The sequence below is a fragment of the Pocillopora verrucosa genome, chromosome 9 (assembly GCF_036669915.1).
Source record: "Pocillopora verrucosa isolate sample1 chromosome 9, ASM3666991v2, whole genome shotgun sequence".
Lineage (NCBI taxonomy): Eukaryota > Metazoa > Cnidaria > Anthozoa > Scleractinia > Pocilloporidae > Pocillopora > Pocillopora verrucosa.
In genome coordinates this window covers 2,881,129-2,898,628 of record NC_089320.1, presented here as the reverse complement: position 1 = coordinate 2,898,628, position 17,500 = coordinate 2,881,129, and the positions used below count along the sequence as shown (strand labels likewise).

The window sequence follows — 17,500 nt, the reverse complement described above, 5'->3', positions numbered from 1 at the left end:
ACTTCTTGACATATGGAAAAACCTTTCTACATTCCATGTTAGTCTTGTACTGTTGTAGAGTCACTCCCTGGGTATATTTGTATGCTTTGCACTCTTGTTTATCTGGCTAGTAGGAGCTTGGATTACTCAGAAAACACTACCAGCAAGAGGGGCAGCTTATGTATGTGAAGTAAGCTTGAAATCATTGTCATTGTTATGTTTTAATGAATCTCAAATTAATGAATTTTAAACTAGCCTGATTAGTATTTTCTTCGGTTGTGGATTTATTTCAGTACAAATATTACTGGTTTTAGATGAATTTTACTTGAAATTAATTTTAGACTTGAACATGTCAACCAGATTTACTGAAGTTTGTCATATAATACTCTGCTTAAGTACAAGTGGAATTTCTTAGAGAGGAACAGTCTCTATTTTCATGATATTTGTGTTTGATTAGAAGTAGTGTGGACAAGGCCAACCATTGTCTGAAATACTAAAATCAAGTCATATTTAGGTAGTTATTGGATAACATGATTTAAATTCACCAATATGACATTTTCCCTTTGTATTTTCAATGATATTTAACCCTTTCACTCCCACAAGTGACCAAGACAGAATTTCTTCCTACAATATCAATACAATATCAAGCTTGGTGATGAGAATAGAGAAGAATATCAATCATGGGATTATTAGTTGATTCAATACCAAATTCTCTGAACTAACATCATAAGAATTGTATGGCAGATAGTAAGGAGAATTACTAATTAGATATTGGGAGTGAAAGGGTCAACAGCATGTATTACTGTATGAAAACCTTAAGGCAATTTGTCCTTGAAAACATAGAATGGTCATCTACAATATATACAGAATTTAAACAATTATATGAATGAGACTAACCTGGGCTTATGTTATGTATCACGTATTTTTAATAAAAATTGCTACTATTTAAAAAAAAAATCAAACCTTCCTTGTTTCAACACCGATCAGAAACCCTTTGCTTATTGCCAAATAACGCCTGCTTTAGTTATGGCTGATTCCCCATAAAGAGTCATTCGATGCCCATAGCTTGTGTGCTGTGCTATCAAATAAGCAGTGGTAGGTACATGACCAAGGGTTGAAAAAAATGGTTCCAATGTAGTATAAGACTAAAATGGAATGGCAGAAAGTAAAATACAATGCAGACTGTAATAAAAATTGGGCAAAGTTAGTAAAATATGTGGGCTGTACCTCAAGTATTTTCTAAGCCTCCTAAGATCCTACTAGCTAGAGTTTATAGACTATATAAGAGAGAACAAAATTTAAATGTATTCACGAAAAAAGTGATTCTAAGGAGTGTAAAACTAATTTGGAGTGCAGAAAAGTAAAATGAGCAAACTGCAGGAAAATTGGGCAAAGTTGACTAAATATGCAAGCTGTACCTCTAGCTGGTAGTCTTTTCTAAGCCTCCTTAGACCCTACCGGCTAGAGGTGTAAGATCAAATAAATGAAAAAAAATCAAATGTATTCTTAAAAAAAAAAAAAGATTTCTAAGAGGGTAAGACTACAACTTGGAGTGCAGAAAAGTCAAATGTGAAACAAACCATAATAAAAATTGGGCAAAGTCAACTAAGTATGCAAGCTGTACCTCTACCCAGTAGTATATTCTAAGCCCCTTAAGATCCTACAAGCTAGAAGTACAAGACCAAATAAAAAATAAATGTATACTTATTCTTGAAAAAGTGATTGAAAGGGGTGCAAGACTAATTTGGAGTGCAGGAAAGTAAAATGTGAAGCAAACTGTACTTAAAAATTGGGTAAAGGTGACTACAAATGCAAGCTGTACCTGTAGCCGGTAGTATTTTCTAAGACTCTAAAAATCCTACCAGCTAGAGGTACAAGACGAAACGTAATCGTCACGTAATCTGTACTGTAGTTTGTGACTGCCCAGTTCAAAATCGTCCATTAAAAAAAAAAAAAAAACTGGCAGGCGAAAACAATAAAAAAATGTGAAAGTCTGATGCCGAATATCAAACTTTAATGTGTTGTAGCCGAAGCATGCCTTCGAAGTGGCACGGTGGTTACTTGGTTATTGAAAGTTAGCTGGTTTTGATTAAGATCTTGTTGCAACGTGACGTTCTTGAGCTACAGCCGAGTGAGAATGTCAATAAATGAGATACTTCCGGTATCCGATTCCAGCTATGTACTTCTTATCTTTTTGTTTTCGATTCTTGACATCGTATGAAGCACGTATATTTTCCGGGCCATGTAATTCAAAGCATTCGGGTCCTCGTCTTATGGGCAAATTTTTTAAAGCCTTTCAGTGTACTGGAAGCATGAGGCCAAGGTTTCTAAATCCACGTGCATAACGTCCTTTCACAACCATCATTCCGACCTTCATCAAAATTTATACTATTTGAAAGATATCTAACGGAAGACATCTTCATTTTTCCCAAAGATGAATGGATGAATTGTAGTTGGGGGTGGGACACCAAAACTTTGAGAGCCGGTTATTTACATGAAGTCTAAACCAAACCGGGATTTTCCTTCCACTGCTAGCCATCGGCCCTCCTGACACTGTTCACAAAAATTTAATGTTCAGACAAAAGATTCAGCTAAATTTAAGACAGTTTAGAACACGGATTTGTTAAACAATGGCTAAACTTTGTTTAAATAGCCGGCCATGCAGGGTTATCGGATAACCTGAGTTGTTGAAAAAAAAAGTTATTAGGCAAATCCGCTCTAAAGTATAAATATACGTCATTTCAATCTGGAATTGTTGATCAATATTCCTTTCACACACAAACGGACTGATAAAGTAAGGGATAAAATCTTTAATCTGTAGTAATGCTGATAAAAAATTCAATACGTCTCGACTTTCAAAAAACAACAGCCGAGTAGACTAAAATTTCCATGTGTCTGAGTCTAAGTTTTTTGGGACAAATAGTTGCTCTCTTCTGCTTCAAGGAACATGAGCAAAAAAATCGCCCTCAACAAGGCACAGCATTTGATTCCTTCTCAACTGGCTGTAATGAGTTGTTAGGTTTGTCCATCATTGTCGATAATGTTAAACTACTGGAAGGGGTGTAGTACACACTCTTTGAACTTGCTTCCGACGAGTCCCAAGTACGCGACTGTTCCGTCGGGGGATACGTAACGTCTTGTTGGGTTGAAGAGTACGTACGGTCATTTTGATCTCCCCCAACCAGCCGCTCCTTAGGGCTGGACTCAGACTTTTCTGCCTAAAACAGGACAAATCAGTTAAAGCAAATCACAAAATTGCGATTCGTCCATTGCGATGAAAATGTAGAAACATATTAGAGCTTTTGAGAGATCCGTCTACTGTTCTCTCGCTTTGGATCAGCTGCAGCTCAAGCTGTTTTGATTTAAATATAAAGGTCTGACGGTAGATTAACGAATGATCCAGAGGTGCAAAGGCACCTCCCTTTTTATAGAGTTACTATTAATGTTTGACAATATCACCAAGGTACCCATTGACTTCAATTTCCCCTACTTTAGTTTCCCTCTTATCATGAACCACCATACCGTGTTGCATACGTTTGATATAAAGCGGTTCCGTCTTACTTTGGACGGGACCGTCTGATTTCGATGGTTTCGTCTAATTTTGGTAATTGATATTGGACACTTCTTTCTAATTTCGGGCGTCCCTATTCGATATCGTACGATCGCGAATGGTAACGTCAGATTTTCGGGCGGTTTTGTCTGACATCGGACGGTACACGGCCTGAATTCGGACGAATCTGTTCGATATCAGACAGTTCAGACTGTTACCGTCCGACTTTGGATGATGCCGTCTGATTACGTCTTAGTTTGGAGGGTAACATATCTAATTTCAGACGAAATTCTTTCCTGGACGTTAACGCTACTATTTTCTCCACCATGAGGACGCAAAGAGCTATTTTAATTACGCGTACACCGAGAGTAAAGGCGCAGGCAAAAACAAGCGTGGCGACTTGTTGCGTCTCATTGGCTTGGTCCATCTCATGATAATCACAGTGTAGACTTTAGGCCTGTCATAAGTTTGTAATCCTGAAGAGCGTACTGCTGATGAAAGCGGGTTTTACCTTAGACCCCTAAAAGTGACTGGCTTCTAATTTCTCCTTACAGTATCAGCCTTAAATCAAATGTTTAGGTCGCGAGAATAAAGGAATTGATCACCAATTAAAGAAGCTCTTGATTGTCTAACAAATTCTCCTTGTCATTACCGTACAAAATATACAGGCGACGGAGTGAAGAATATGTATTCTAAAATTTCGATGTAAAGGGTCAAAAGTACTCGCGCTGGCCTTTGTCTCTTGGATGATCTATAATTATCCGTTGCGATTGTTCCCTCCAGATAGAGGTGGCTATAGATTGGTACGTCACGTAATAAATTTTAGCATTGCGTGACCATTACAATTATTAACTCGCAGTCGATTTTCATAGCGTCTGTAATCCGTTCTGATCTGAATGAAAATGTTAGATAGCGGCGACGAAGAAGTTTTTGCACGAAAAGGTTTATTGGAAATAACAAGAAACTACGTGAAAGTTACATATTAAAGAGCGAAAAACCCAAGTCACACTTAACATCGCAACAACAGAAAAGCACTAATACGTAATATTTGGCACAGAATTTATCCAATTCATTAAGTTTACTTAGTCGTATTTGAATATTTAACAGTTTAGTTGACACGTACACAATACAAAAGAAGGCTCATATGAAATTAAAATAATATATGAGTTCAAAGAAAAAAAATGAGAGATCACAACATCAGGACAGAAACTCAAATCTGTATACGACATGTGACACGTTTGGGGGAGCACTGGAGTTTGTTATTTTCGTGGAATTCAAGAATCAAGCCTTTCGATGAAAAAATGCGGTCAAAACATCGATCGATCGATTGATCATTGAAATAATTCAGAGAACAAGTCAATGAATAGCAAATTTATCGCGAGAGATCATTACCCTGAGTTACCTATGGAACGAAGGCGAACAACAACTCACAAGCGCGGCAAGGTTGATCTTTCCTTACCTTCACGCAAGACGGACACAACGAACTCAGCAAATTCCCCATCATGCTCGTCTTCTCCAGTTGCTCAATACCGTTCGTGAAAGGGATTTACAACGTGAAAGGAACACACATGTTAAGTCTGATCACGTTCGAGTACAAGTGGTGAATGAGAATGACGTGAATAAGCAAAATGGCGACACATTTGGACATCACGTGAAATTAACATTTAAAATGTCACGCCACTAAAATATGTCACGCAACGACGAGTGACAGCGAGATTAAAAACGGCTCTTTGTGTTACCATGTACTACCTACAATTTTCAGAGTTGTTGTCATTATTATTGTTTTTAATACTTTTATTAATATGAGAGTACGTCTTACATATACAATTAAAAATAAAATAACAGCCGAGTGAGAGAACAATACTCTTAATCACAGAAAAGGGGGCCAAGAGCGCACTGGGCCAAGAAAGGAGGAGGTATAAGTCCTTTCAAATAACCCGTGCGGCATCGCACGTGCAGTCTGATAGAAAACGACAGTGAAAGCCGATCAGCGCACAGCCACACAGGTTGACGTAAGCTGGTTCAGAAAAACCCACCCCGGCCCTGCACTCGCGGACTTTCTTGAGCGACCTGTCATCATCTGTCGCCTGGGTGGGGTGGGAGGGAAGGGTTAGAGGACTTCAGTTGTGTCAAGACAAAAATTTAATTAATCCCCCCAAGAGGTTTTGTCAATTTGTCTTGACCACCCACCCCCCCCTCCCCCATATTGGCTGTTCGTTGATCAGTAATTTTTTTTCGTCACCCACCCTCCCCCTTTCCCTTTATACTCTTTTGGCGAAACCAAGAGAATAAAAAAGTTTATTATCTCTTGCGACGACTTATCCCTCCTCCATACCCTCGCTCCCCCTCCCCCACCCCGGTGATAAATCATGAAGTCAAACAAATTATAAAACGTTTCGCGCTACACGATAAATTATGAATTTTCTTTATTTCTGACTCCAAGCAAACAGATATATATCTAAAAACATCATTCACTTAGATGTTTATTTGGACCCAATTCTTTGACCAGCTCCCAGTTGGCTTGTTAGTTAAATTCGTAGAGCGCTGCACCGGTATCGCAGAGGTCATGGATTCAAATCCCGTACGGGTCTGAATTTTTTTCAGGTCCTATTTACAACTACTCGTTTCAGTAGTGTTCTTAGCTGCGAGGATCTCTTAATTTCTCAGTAAGACTATATCAGCTGTTCATACCAAAACAAACATTCCGCGGGAGGGACGTGAAAAGGGGATGAGTCGAGTGGAGCGGCGGGTCTAAAATGATGGTGGCTGGTCACTGGTAACTGGCGACTGGTAACTAGTAACTGGTAGTAAGTAACGTTGTTACTGAGTAACGTCCAAATGTCAAAAGTCGTGGGTCATAGTCTTGTTCATGTGAAAATATCTTGAGTCATGTAAGTCGTTTTAGATACATGTTTAGTTACTGTTAAAGGTTGCTTGGGGTCTATTGTTATTTTTTTTTGGAATTAAAGTTTTGGAAATTGATTAGCAGTTCAGTCCCTCTATCTAACCCAAATTCCAGTTACCAGTGACCAGTTACAAGAAACCAGCTATCAATGACCAGCTACCAGTTACTCGTAACCAATCGCCAATTATCAGTGACCAGCTACTAGTATTTTGGACCCACCGCAAGTGGGGTGAATCAGAAGACAGTGCTGTGAGATAAATGATTAATAAATAATATTATTATGGCAACAATGGGCAAGACTAGACAAAAAAACGTGCGTGTCTTCATCTGTACTTTTTTTTTCAGGTTTCATCAATTTTTTTCACGGAAATGGAGTATGCACTGCGATAATTTATCGAGGTTTTGAATTTTGAGTCAGCGATAACTGTCTTTCCATTTATTCAATTTTGACTATTTCGAGTGCAGAAACAGATCAAAACAATCGAAAATCGGAGAGCCCCGTAAAATTTTCATTAAACGGTACACCCCGATCGTCAATTGTCTTTTATTCTGCATTGGAAAATTTCCTTGTCAATTCGAAGGGAAAGACAGTCACCGCTCAAAAAAAATATTAGAGGTTGCACTATACAAGTATGGCGACCATCAAAATGTTCTCAAAGTGTGATCATAATGTTCTAAAACTTCGATGGGCAAATAGTTGCCGAATTACTTGTAAACCTTTATTCTCTCGTCAAGTAAAACGGTAATGCCAGTGATACATGTGCTCCTAAAAAATAGGTTCTGATCAGCTTTCAAAGTGAAATCAGCTCTCTCTGGGGAATCATGTAACCCTTAGAAAGGAAATAGGAGGCGATCCTAGAAGGGAATAGGTAAGATAAAAAGTAAAAAAATGCAGGAATTCGCTTATCATGGATGATTATGAGTTCGAGACTTTTACCGCGTAATAGTTGATGAGAGCGAAACCTAATAGCCAACATCAACTTTCACGCGGAAGAAATAGAGAACGAATAATCTAATTGATTTTTATATCAATCTACTTGTCGTTTTAACTCAACAAAAAGACAGGCTCATGTTATTATTATTATTATTATTTTTTTTTTTTTCATCATCGCATGATGTTAGGCAAGCGAATACAATAAGTTTATAATCTTTCATTGTTAAGGCTTTTCACTTTGTTGATTGTTTATCACGGAAGCTACATAGCGAGTAACGTGGCCAGTCAGATTGCAGCATCTGTAAAAATATCATTAGTTAATTTATAATTACTGTATAATAGCGCTCTTCGCGGGCGCTGATTCGCTAGCTCGACGGAGATTACCACGGCATTTTAATTACTATTAGTACAAATACCAAAGTACTAAGCGACCAGAGAGCTACAAAATGGATTCCCATTTCGCTACGGCTCACTTAAGAGGAAATCATTTCAAAAAATGAGACGGCCGTGACAAAAAAATTATACGGATAGTAGAAAAGTAGAAAAAAATGGACAGATAAACAAGTGTATTCTAAAGAAATCCAAGCTTCCAGTCGCCTAGGAAACTTTTAGAAAGTAAACACAAAATGATTATAAACGAAGTGGAGGTTACCTGAGAGAGTGGTTGTTATTAAGAATTGATTGAATTCAGGGCTCTGATACAAATATATATATATATATGTGTGTGTGTGTGTGTGTGTGGGTGTGTGTGTGTGTGTACGTGTGCGTGGTCAAAGTTAATTACCATAAGTCCATATTGTAATTCTAATAGAAGATAAGTTATTTTAAGTGAGAAAGCCTGACTTGTTATAAGCCTCGAGGTTTCTTTCAGGTATTCTCGCCATTTATTTTCTGTCATTAATTTTCTTCATTTTTTTTTCCATCTGTAAATGTCGTATATGGCAAATAAATATTGTATTGTAAACAACATGTTCACAGTTTCGAAAGGAAGAGATTTGAAGTTATATCTTTATGCGTGGGAGGGGGTCTTAAGAAGAACATCTGCATCATGTTACTTGTGCGTCATAATTGGACACATCCATTTTATCACTTGTTTTTATTACTTTTCCGAGCCTTGAATATTTATATTGTGAAGTTATTTTTTGTGACTCAGTTGATTGGTATCTTGCACGTTGATTGACACATAGGGATGGGCGATATCTTAACTAAGTAATCTGCTCAAGAATGACATTATGAGAAACATCGTTCCCCAGGTGGAGTGTGAAAACGATAAGAATGATGGTTGCAAAGTTTTTTTGTATAATTATTTCAGCTTTTCGTGTAAAGGGCTTCTGCTCCGCTGGAAAATGTGAAAAGATCTCTTTTAGTGAGCAACAAGACGCCTATCATGACAAAGAGCTTGTCGGCCATGTCTTTCACAATTCTGTGAGTTCAAACTCACAGCAGTGCTATCTGAAGTGTATCAACGACTGTCGATGTCTGTCGATAAACTACAAGGTCAAGAACGACATCAAATACTGCGAGTTGAACGAAGGCAGCCATTTTACAAACAAGGACTCTCTGAAAAACATCCACGGAAGCGTTTACTACGTACTGCGGAGAGAATACTCCACTAAGGTACCAAACTTTATCATGTAATAGCGTATTTTGACCGCGAATGGTTTTCAGTCTTCATCTTTGCATAACAGTCCATTCTTTCTTTTTTGATTTCATATCGAGGAAGCTTCAACCTGACGAAAGATAATACAAATAATCATTTCAATTAGAGGCACTATTTTGCAATGTAATATGCTTCGTAACCCCGTCAAAAATTGTCTTTCTTATGGATGGTAATGTCTTTCCAAAAAGTGTTTAAGATTAATTTTTTTCTTTTAAACTTAACGTGCCTGCTGCCAATGAGATTATCAATTTAAATTGATTATTGGGAAAAACCAAAAACTAAAAACTGAACTGACAGAAATATATATTTTATTTATATTAAGTCTGCATTTCAAGTTCCTCTTTTATTTGGGTATTCGGAAGGTAGAGAGATTTTCTCTTTTAAATTCCTATGAAAAGAGATGGGCGTATCGAATGATGGAATATGAAAATGGAATCGAAGGTATTTTCAAAGAATTTCATAGAATTTCGGAGACGAAAGAAAAATTCATTCAAGAATTAATCCTGGCAGGTACATTAGCTTCTCACCTGCGGGGATCATGTTTGTGTGGGATTTCCCCACATTTAATTAAGGCAATTGTTAACCACTACAGTACTAAACGAAGAAAGTTGAGTGAAGTGCATGTAAACACTTCAAATCGAGTTTTTGCTACTCTCACACAAAACTAGTTAAGTTTTAAAATATGTTGCTTAGTAAGTTTTACAACCCTTCAACTTACATTTCTTGTGAGCTTTCACAAATCAAACTGTCAATTTATGTCTAGTTATTCAGGATTTGTCGTAGTTCTTCGTTTTGGAGGTTCGAAGGGAGCAATTAGGTCTTAAGACCTAATTTTGAGCCACGCGCTGTCGGGTATTTATCTTAGTGAGTAAATATTCGCTTTCTGTTTGTATATGCAAAAAATTCTTGGATGAATAAGCAACAATCGTACCAAATTCCAGTTCTCAGACGGGACTGCCGGCATTTGCACATTGAAAGTATGTCAAAAATTGCGTCGATCCTATGGAAATTCAAAATTTGCGCAAAAAATAAAATTATAGTAGATGGTGTCGCGCCATGCAGAAGAAAATTTATACTTGAATGATTTCATTACTTTCAACTCCCGTTTACTGCTACCAATAACCGAAGTTTTACGGACAGATATAACATAATGACAAAGTCCAGTATTATCTTGTAGATTAGCAATTTGAGGTTCTTCCTTTTAACTATGATTTGTTGATGCATTGCGTAACGGTGCAAATGCAAAGCTGTCAATTGTTTCTCGAATATTGCGCGTGTTAACTATTCAATGGTGACATCTCATTTACATCTACATTTAATCTACTTTAATTAAGTTGGTATATTCTGTACAGACATCACACCAACCAACTCGCGCGCAAAGTGAGAAGACTATATGAAGGCTTAAGAACGGTTGTGATCAAGAAAAGGGCAAGGAATATTCTACAGTGGTACAAATAATCGTCAAAGATGATCACAGAAAAGCGATTGTGTGACGCTCGGTAACTTGTAGGATGACATGTTATCACGTATCAGACGAAAAAATAGTATAAATTCTGAGTCTGCATTTTGTACCCAGTCTGCAGTCTGCATTTGTATCTAGTCTGCATTTTGTACCCGGTCTGCAGTCTGCAGTCTGCAGTCTGTATTTTGTACTGACCGGATTGGTATTGCTGTTTTTGTTCGAGCGAGCCTTAAGTCCAGACCAGAGTATTGGACCTCGAAAAAAATTTAGTGCGACTATCTTGGCCGATGTGTGGACTGTATGTTGAGGAGCTTCCGAGGAAAAGCACAATAAGAGAGCAATGATTACTTTACACCAACTGAAGACGAATGCAAATGCACGGCTTACCAATATGGCTGCCTCTGATGCTATTCTACGTGGTCACAGCGTGTGTTGAAATGAGCCCGCTACGGGTCCCCTAGGTGTGAACATTTCAGCTTCTCGATTTAAGTTACATTTTTAGAACTTCGGAAATGTAATTTGGGGTTTTATTTTTATTGAACCATACAAACATTTTATTTCTTTCCACGTGAGTTTCTGAGCTTCATCGAAATTAATTTTGACTTTTGCTAAGTGGGAAGGGGTAGCATGCGCGACTACTTCCGTTCACGGTCCACAATGTAACTTCCGTCAACGGAATACAACTTCCACCCACGGTCGACAACTTCCGTCAACATCTGCTTTATCACAATATCTCATTCATTGCTTTCAGCATGAATGAGGTAAAAACTAATGCCTTCAAACCTCCTGCCAAACATTTTCACATTTCACCGATCATGTTAAAACAGAAAAACTAATTTGTAAAAGTATAGTTTACGTACAGTGTTCTACGCTAGAAGCTCGAATACTATTAGCTAACAATTGCAGTTACTTGCTGGTTTATCCAGGTTTATCGTAAACAAATTCTACTCTGCTACTAGCGACTGATTCCAATATTTCCGCTGATGAATAAACGTACGCGGCAGTTACCTTTTTGTCGAACGCAAATATTTCATGAGTCTCTGAAGTAGTGTGTAAATGCCAGAAGCGTGTTGACTCGAACACATTTGGACAGTTAATTGTGCAAAGCATTCGGTGGCTGAGAACATATATTCAAATGCACTCTATTGGGATATGCGACAAGCCCTAACCTGCAAAATGTTTACTTCAGTGACTCTTTACTCTGTCAATCACGTAAGTCATAAATATTTATCACGGGAAATTTACTGCGGGGAAATATTGGAACCACTCACTAAATGCAGTTTCCCGTTGTAAAAGGGTCACTTACCGCGATAAAAAGAGTCCTGTGTAACCGCGCCCTAAGAGAGTTAGGGTGCTTACCATTTAGCAAAAAATCCAGAAATGTCGGTTGAAAGTCAAATGGAACTGACGTCAAATGATCCATCTCGCTCGGCTGGTTTGCTGATTTTGGAAAAACTGTTACCTTTATTTACCAGTCATCTTAACCAGTTTATTCTGTCAAATGGTAAGCACCCATAATTTCCTCGAAACTAGACGTCCAAACATGTTTCCCCTAGCCGTTTTCTCGTCTGCAGCTTGGGAGACAATACATGGAATTTTTACTCGACATTTATCGCGATAACATGACAAAATGCATTACATTTACTGTAAAGCCAATCCAAACCGCATCAACGTTTATTTGACACAAGTACGCATTGTGAGCCTATTTTTTAGCTTTGCGCTCGCGTTTTCAGCCCGTCAGAAGCGCCTAATCTTTTTTTCATGTACATTTTAGGCTCCTACCAACATTGTTCCTTGTGCTGATGACTTCACGTGTACCAATGGCTGCTGCAAGAACAATCCGTGTCTTAATAGCGGAACCTGTACTGAGATCTGTCAACCCACAAGTGTACGGTACAACTGTTCCTGTCCTGTACAGTTTGTAGGAGAACACTGCGAGATTCAGCTAAAAGGAAGCTGTCAGGATTACAAAGCGGCCGGGTCCACCGCCTCCGGATTTTACAGAGTTATTGATAACAATAATCAAACCTTCCAGGTGTTCTGTGATTTTGACTCAGAGCCTGGGTTCGCTTGGAACCTGATTGAGTCGTTTAGTTTATCCAACAAAGATCGTTTTCAGGTATTTGCTTTCTCTTTAAATCTTCTATAAATATCTAATAAATGAGCGTAGGACGAAAGCGCATTCAGCGGAAAGGTGTGAAATACATTCAGTCTCATGTTGCTTCCATGAGTTTTGTTTCATAAGCGACAGTTTTGACGATGATCATAACTTCCTCATCAATTCTACTTCCTCTACAGAAGAACATCGTGTTTTACGATGACTACCAAGCCATCAGCGGTGATGCCCCAAATTGGCAGGCCTACCTTATCAAACGACCCTACCTCCTTTGGCTCAGAGATCACTCGACTCACTGGAGAGCTACTTGCCGATACAACACAGATGGCACCGTATACACAGACTACCTGAGAGCCTCGCTTGAAGACTTTGACATCATTAGAGACGTACCCTTGAAAGAAGACACCTGTCGACCTTACGAATATGTCAACATCCGGGGAAATGAGTGTGTGAATTGCACTGCATTTACAGGGTATAAAAAAGGCAGTTATCCTCTGCATGTCGACTCTTATTTTACCCATCGGTCCTGTGATTTCGACGCAAGCAAGACGGCCATATCTAGCGAGGACAACTTTGGACACTACTATTCTACAAATCTCAAATTCCGTTGTACCTCAAACTCGAGTGATACGACTCAGTTCTGGATCGGAGGCAAATAGTTCGCTGACTAAACAACACAGTTTTGTTGATCCAATGGTGATTTATCAGTTGGTATTTGACAATTAATAAGACTGGGCATGAAACTAATGGACTATCTGACAAAGCTGGTGTCATTTTGCTAGTTTTTAATGTGGAACTCACGTAGGAAAGATTAGATCCGTTGATTAAATGTAATAAGATAGTTACACTAACACATTTTTTCAAGATAAACTTTCTAGCAATATTAGCAAACAAGTGAGACAAAAATTACGTAGGTGTTCCAAAATTCATCTGACAATTTATCGATCCTTGATATACCATTATTTATCTTACGGCATTAATTTATGGGGCCAAGCTGCAAAGACTTATCTTAAGGAAGCAGTCATAATCTATCATCGAAGGGGGAGGGGGGCTGAACATCTCAGGGGCGGGTCATTTGTTACCAACAGAATATAAAGGGGGGGACTCTAGAAAATTTACAACCAAGTGAGGACCAATGAGGGGGATGATAGGATTTCTTTTTGGTGGGATCAGGTAAATTTTACCGTGACACAACCAAAATCTTTCCACGCCTCCCATCCCCCCCCTCCAGCAATAGAAAATGACCTATCCCCAATTAAGTTCTGTGGTTTTATGAAAGCCTGCCCTTCGTTTAAAATACTTCGCACCTTAAAGGTCCAGTCCTCTTTTTGTCTCGTACAATACTGTTCCAGTAAATATGTTTTATTTTAAATCCATTTCAGCTCCTGTTTCAGTTCTAATGTATGCAATATTTAGTATGTTAACCCAATGCAATATTTCTAATCTTTAGAAATGAGATATATAATTATCATACAAGATTTTCTTCAGCCGGCAATTATTATGTAAAACATTCAAGATCTAACTAACAAATTAAGTGGTTTTCAGGACTAGGGACCAAAATATGACACAACATCCCTCAAGAACTACGAAAAGTATCAAAGTACTGTATGTATTTATGAAAAATATTTCAAATCAACTTTTTCGAGTTTTAATGGAAGAGGACGAATTCGTTGGCTTACCTACCCTTATCAATTTTCAAAACAAATGAACGCATTAAGTAGCTTTATTTAACCACACTTTCCACAGCCGTTAACATCAATAATTTAATGTATATATATTATCTGCTTATTTATAGGTCCTATCATTGATGTAATAGTTCTAGATTTACTCTGTAAGTTTAACAGTCTTACTACCCGCGTAATTAAGCTTTAAATTTGCTTTTTTAATTGAGGGTTAGTGTTGTTTTGTATCTAATAATATACTTTGAAAAATAACTCAGTTCTGATTGGTTAAGATAAATGCAGTTTTCAGGTAATTCAGTGGAGAAGAGAGTTAATTCAGTGCAAAGAAAGAAACAAATCAGACATTCTGATTGGTCAATAATCAAAGAAACTCACAGATAGCCAATCAAATGCGAGCCTTGGATGTCGCAACAAAATTTGAAAATTTGAAAACTTGCGAGCGAAACAATGGCCGGCGTTTTAGGTAGGTTTTCTTTCGCCACCGCAGCTTAAAAACAGCTCAAACAACGAAAATACTGTAAAAAGCATTACTTTTCGGTTGTCGGTTTGGAAAAAGTGGTGTTTAGAGAAGGGAATTGCCAAGGAAATCGAAAATTACGAGCCGACCCAGCTTAATACTTTGCGAAATTAAAAACAAACATGGTTAAACCTCGGAAACGACGATTACATTTCATCGAAAGTGATTCGGACACAGACTGAACAATTCCTTGAATTGTTTAGCCGGACTTGGAACTTTTTTGTGCCTTGAAGATGTGAAGATATCATTGCATATCATTGTTTTGACCGAACGCACGGTTGGAATAAATTATTTTTGCACTCGATACGCGCGCTTTGCTCGTGCTTAATAAGCCATCTCGTATTTTTCCATGTATAACACTTAATCACATGATTTTTCCAGTGCAATTTGGAATAAACAAGCACTTGTTAATTTTTTTCAAAGACTACAATTTTGTTAGTCTTTCCAAACTGGTATTGGTTTTGTCAATTTTTCAAAAGGAAAGATCAAAATTCAAGCATTCAACGATACCGCGAAGAAACACATGTCCGACGCCAAATGTCAGTCTCGATTGATGCTTCTTCTTTTCATGTCTACAACTGCTACTTTTGGCAGCTTTTTGACTGACCGGGTCAGCGTCAGACAAATAGTATCTTATGCAGATGATAATTAAACTGTAGTTATCATGGAGTTCAGATGTAATTCCTGATTTGTAGACACAAATAGGCACAGAAATAAAGCAAAGGATTCCTACTGTGTTACGTTGAAAACTTAAGTTCTCTGGAAACACAACCTGAGAAAACGCTCGTGAGTTTTCAGAACTGAATTTGTCAGTAACATACGAAAACAATTAGATATATTTCAGTTCTTGTTAAAGAGAATTTAGTGGATTGGTTAAATTTTATTTCTTAAAATCAACCAAAATGAAAACTGCGTGACAACCCACCCAAGTGCTGACCCCTTAGACTTACAACAAATTATATGATAATAGGGCTGGTTTGCATGAATATATATCTGGAAAGAGAGGGTTTAAAGCTTACGAAATTATGAGCCTTTAAGTGTTCGAGTGAGTGGCGGGGGAGGGGAGGGGGTAAGATGGGGAGATAGGGAGCTGCCTTAGTCTGAGTATGTGTTGAGGGGAATGGAGAGCTTACTAGGTTAGTTATCTTCGAGTCGGCCGCCATGCTAAGTTTTTAAATGTAACCTTTCTCTCTGAAAAAATGTCAGATAACTGATATTCATATTCCTTTCCACTGTTATTATACCATGCGTTTTTTGGAATCCGATTCCAACAGAGAAACTGTAAGCCCACAGGTTCCCATGATAGTTTGAATAATCCCTGAGATTGGTTGGCTCGAGTTACAATTTTCCCAGAAAGACCGAGATAACTAATCATTGTTTTGCTTCACGATAAATTGTGATTCTTCCAAAGTCTTAAAATTTTGTCATCATTTGTTCACATTCTTCAGTTTTGTGGGCAGTAAGACGCTTAAGGCATAGCTCGCTAGACGAGTAACAATCAATTGTCATCGCTGCCGAGACAGAAGAAAACTAAATCGGCTCCTGTTTGCGGATGGAATCGTTACACGACGCATTTTTCTTGGCTCGGGAACGTTTCTTATCGGTGCGACAATGTCTGTGTCATTTGCGGCTGAACTTCTTCGCTACAGCCAAACCAGAATAGACAGTGTTGGCCGTAAAGTGAATATTTCTCACGCCTCTATGCATCGTTTCACGAATGTATCTTCACCACAGAGAGCAGGAGCTTCATGCCTAAGCAGACCTATCTATTTACCGCGGTGTACCTTTGTGGTTTTCAATTATTGTTGCTGTGTGGAGTTTTGGTGGCGCTTGTTCGTGTCCTTACACCGTATTTTTCCTGATATTTGGTTTCCCATTTATTGCATTCTACTTGCAAAACGAAATGTTCAACAGAAAATCCCTTCCACTTGTCAAGAAACAACCGTTGAAGAATGATCTGCAAACGCTCAACGTTTTGAACGAGGTGTCGCAGAACTCGAAATGATCGCTCTTTCCAATTACGATATGAAAATTGGCTTCCTTAAGACAAATAGTGGGAGAGTCTACTTCCAAGTTTTTCATCCTGCAGCTTTTTTTTATTATGGATAAGGCGGATCAATATCAGTATCTGGGCAACTGCCCACCTACCCCTCCCCTAACCCAACATTAACCCTAACTTGTTATTAATTGACTGTTGTTCGATTGGGGGAGGGGTAGGTGGGCAGTTGCCCAGATACTGATGTTGATCTGATAAGGCCAAACGTACCTCTCGCATCATGCTCGGCGTCTTCCTGTTTCCCGCGGTGGACAACACTATCTTCACCTTTCTCAGGTATTCTTTTAAAATCATGAAAGATTGAATCAACCACGAAGAGTGCACTGTTGTCTCTGAAGATAGCTATGCGGTCGAGGCCATATATGTGCGGCGAGCACTCTGGTGGATGTAACTATATAGTAATCAACTACTATCAGCTTGGTTTTTTTTAGCAAACTGAACCAAAGATAGAAACATTTGTTTTAATTTGCTGGTTTCAGTAGAGTTAATCGTACTGAAGACCTTTTGTCTTCTGTGAGAACTGTAGACCAAACTTGCCTGTTTATGCCACAACAGGCAACCCTTTTAAGATCTTGCTTTAAGATCTTGCAGCTTAAAGGGGAAATACTATTATAAACTGTCAAAGTTAAACTCAACGAG

At 38.3% G+C, this 17,500-nt stretch overlaps 1 protein-coding gene and 1 long non-coding RNA gene across 2 annotated transcripts; one reads left to right on the top strand and one right to left on the bottom strand.

Moving 5' to 3' along the window:
- Positions 1-2,769: 2,769 nt before the first annotated feature.
- Positions 2,770-5,192, bottom strand: LOC136283407 (uncharacterized). The gene is made up of 2 exons (XR_010718764.1): positions 4,989-5,192; positions 2,770-3,197 (listed from the first exon to the last, which is right to left on the bottom strand). It is a non-coding gene; the product is annotated as an uncharacterized lncRNA (long non-coding RNA).
- A 3,427-nt stretch (positions 5,193-8,619) lies between these two features.
- LOC131781943 (uncharacterized) lies at positions 8,620-13,619 on the top strand. Its single transcript, XM_066172567.1, has 3 exons — positions 8,620-8,985; positions 12,265-12,609; positions 12,789-13,619. Exons 1-3 carry the CDS (start codon positions 8,644-8,646, stop codon positions 13,263-13,265), a joined length of 1,164 nt encoding a protein of 387 aa, XP_066028664.1. The 5' UTR covers positions 8,620-8,643; the 3' UTR covers positions 13,266-13,619.
- Positions 13,620-17,500: the final 3,881 nt, after the last annotated feature.

Excerpts from the sequence above, each read along its gene's own strand:
- LOC131781943 (XM_066172567.1), top strand. The coding sequence starts at position 8,644 with ATGATGGTTGCAAAGTTTTTTTGTATAATTATTTCAGCTTTTCGTGTA. Across the intron at positions 8,986-12,264 it reads GGAGAGAATACTCCACTAAG|GCTCCTACCAACATTGTTCC; the intron begins GTACCAAACTTT and ends TGTACATTTTAG. Across the intron at positions 12,610-12,788 it reads CCAACAAAGATCGTTTTCAG|AAGAACATCGTGTTTTACGA; the intron begins GTATTTGCTTTC and ends CTTCCTCTACAG.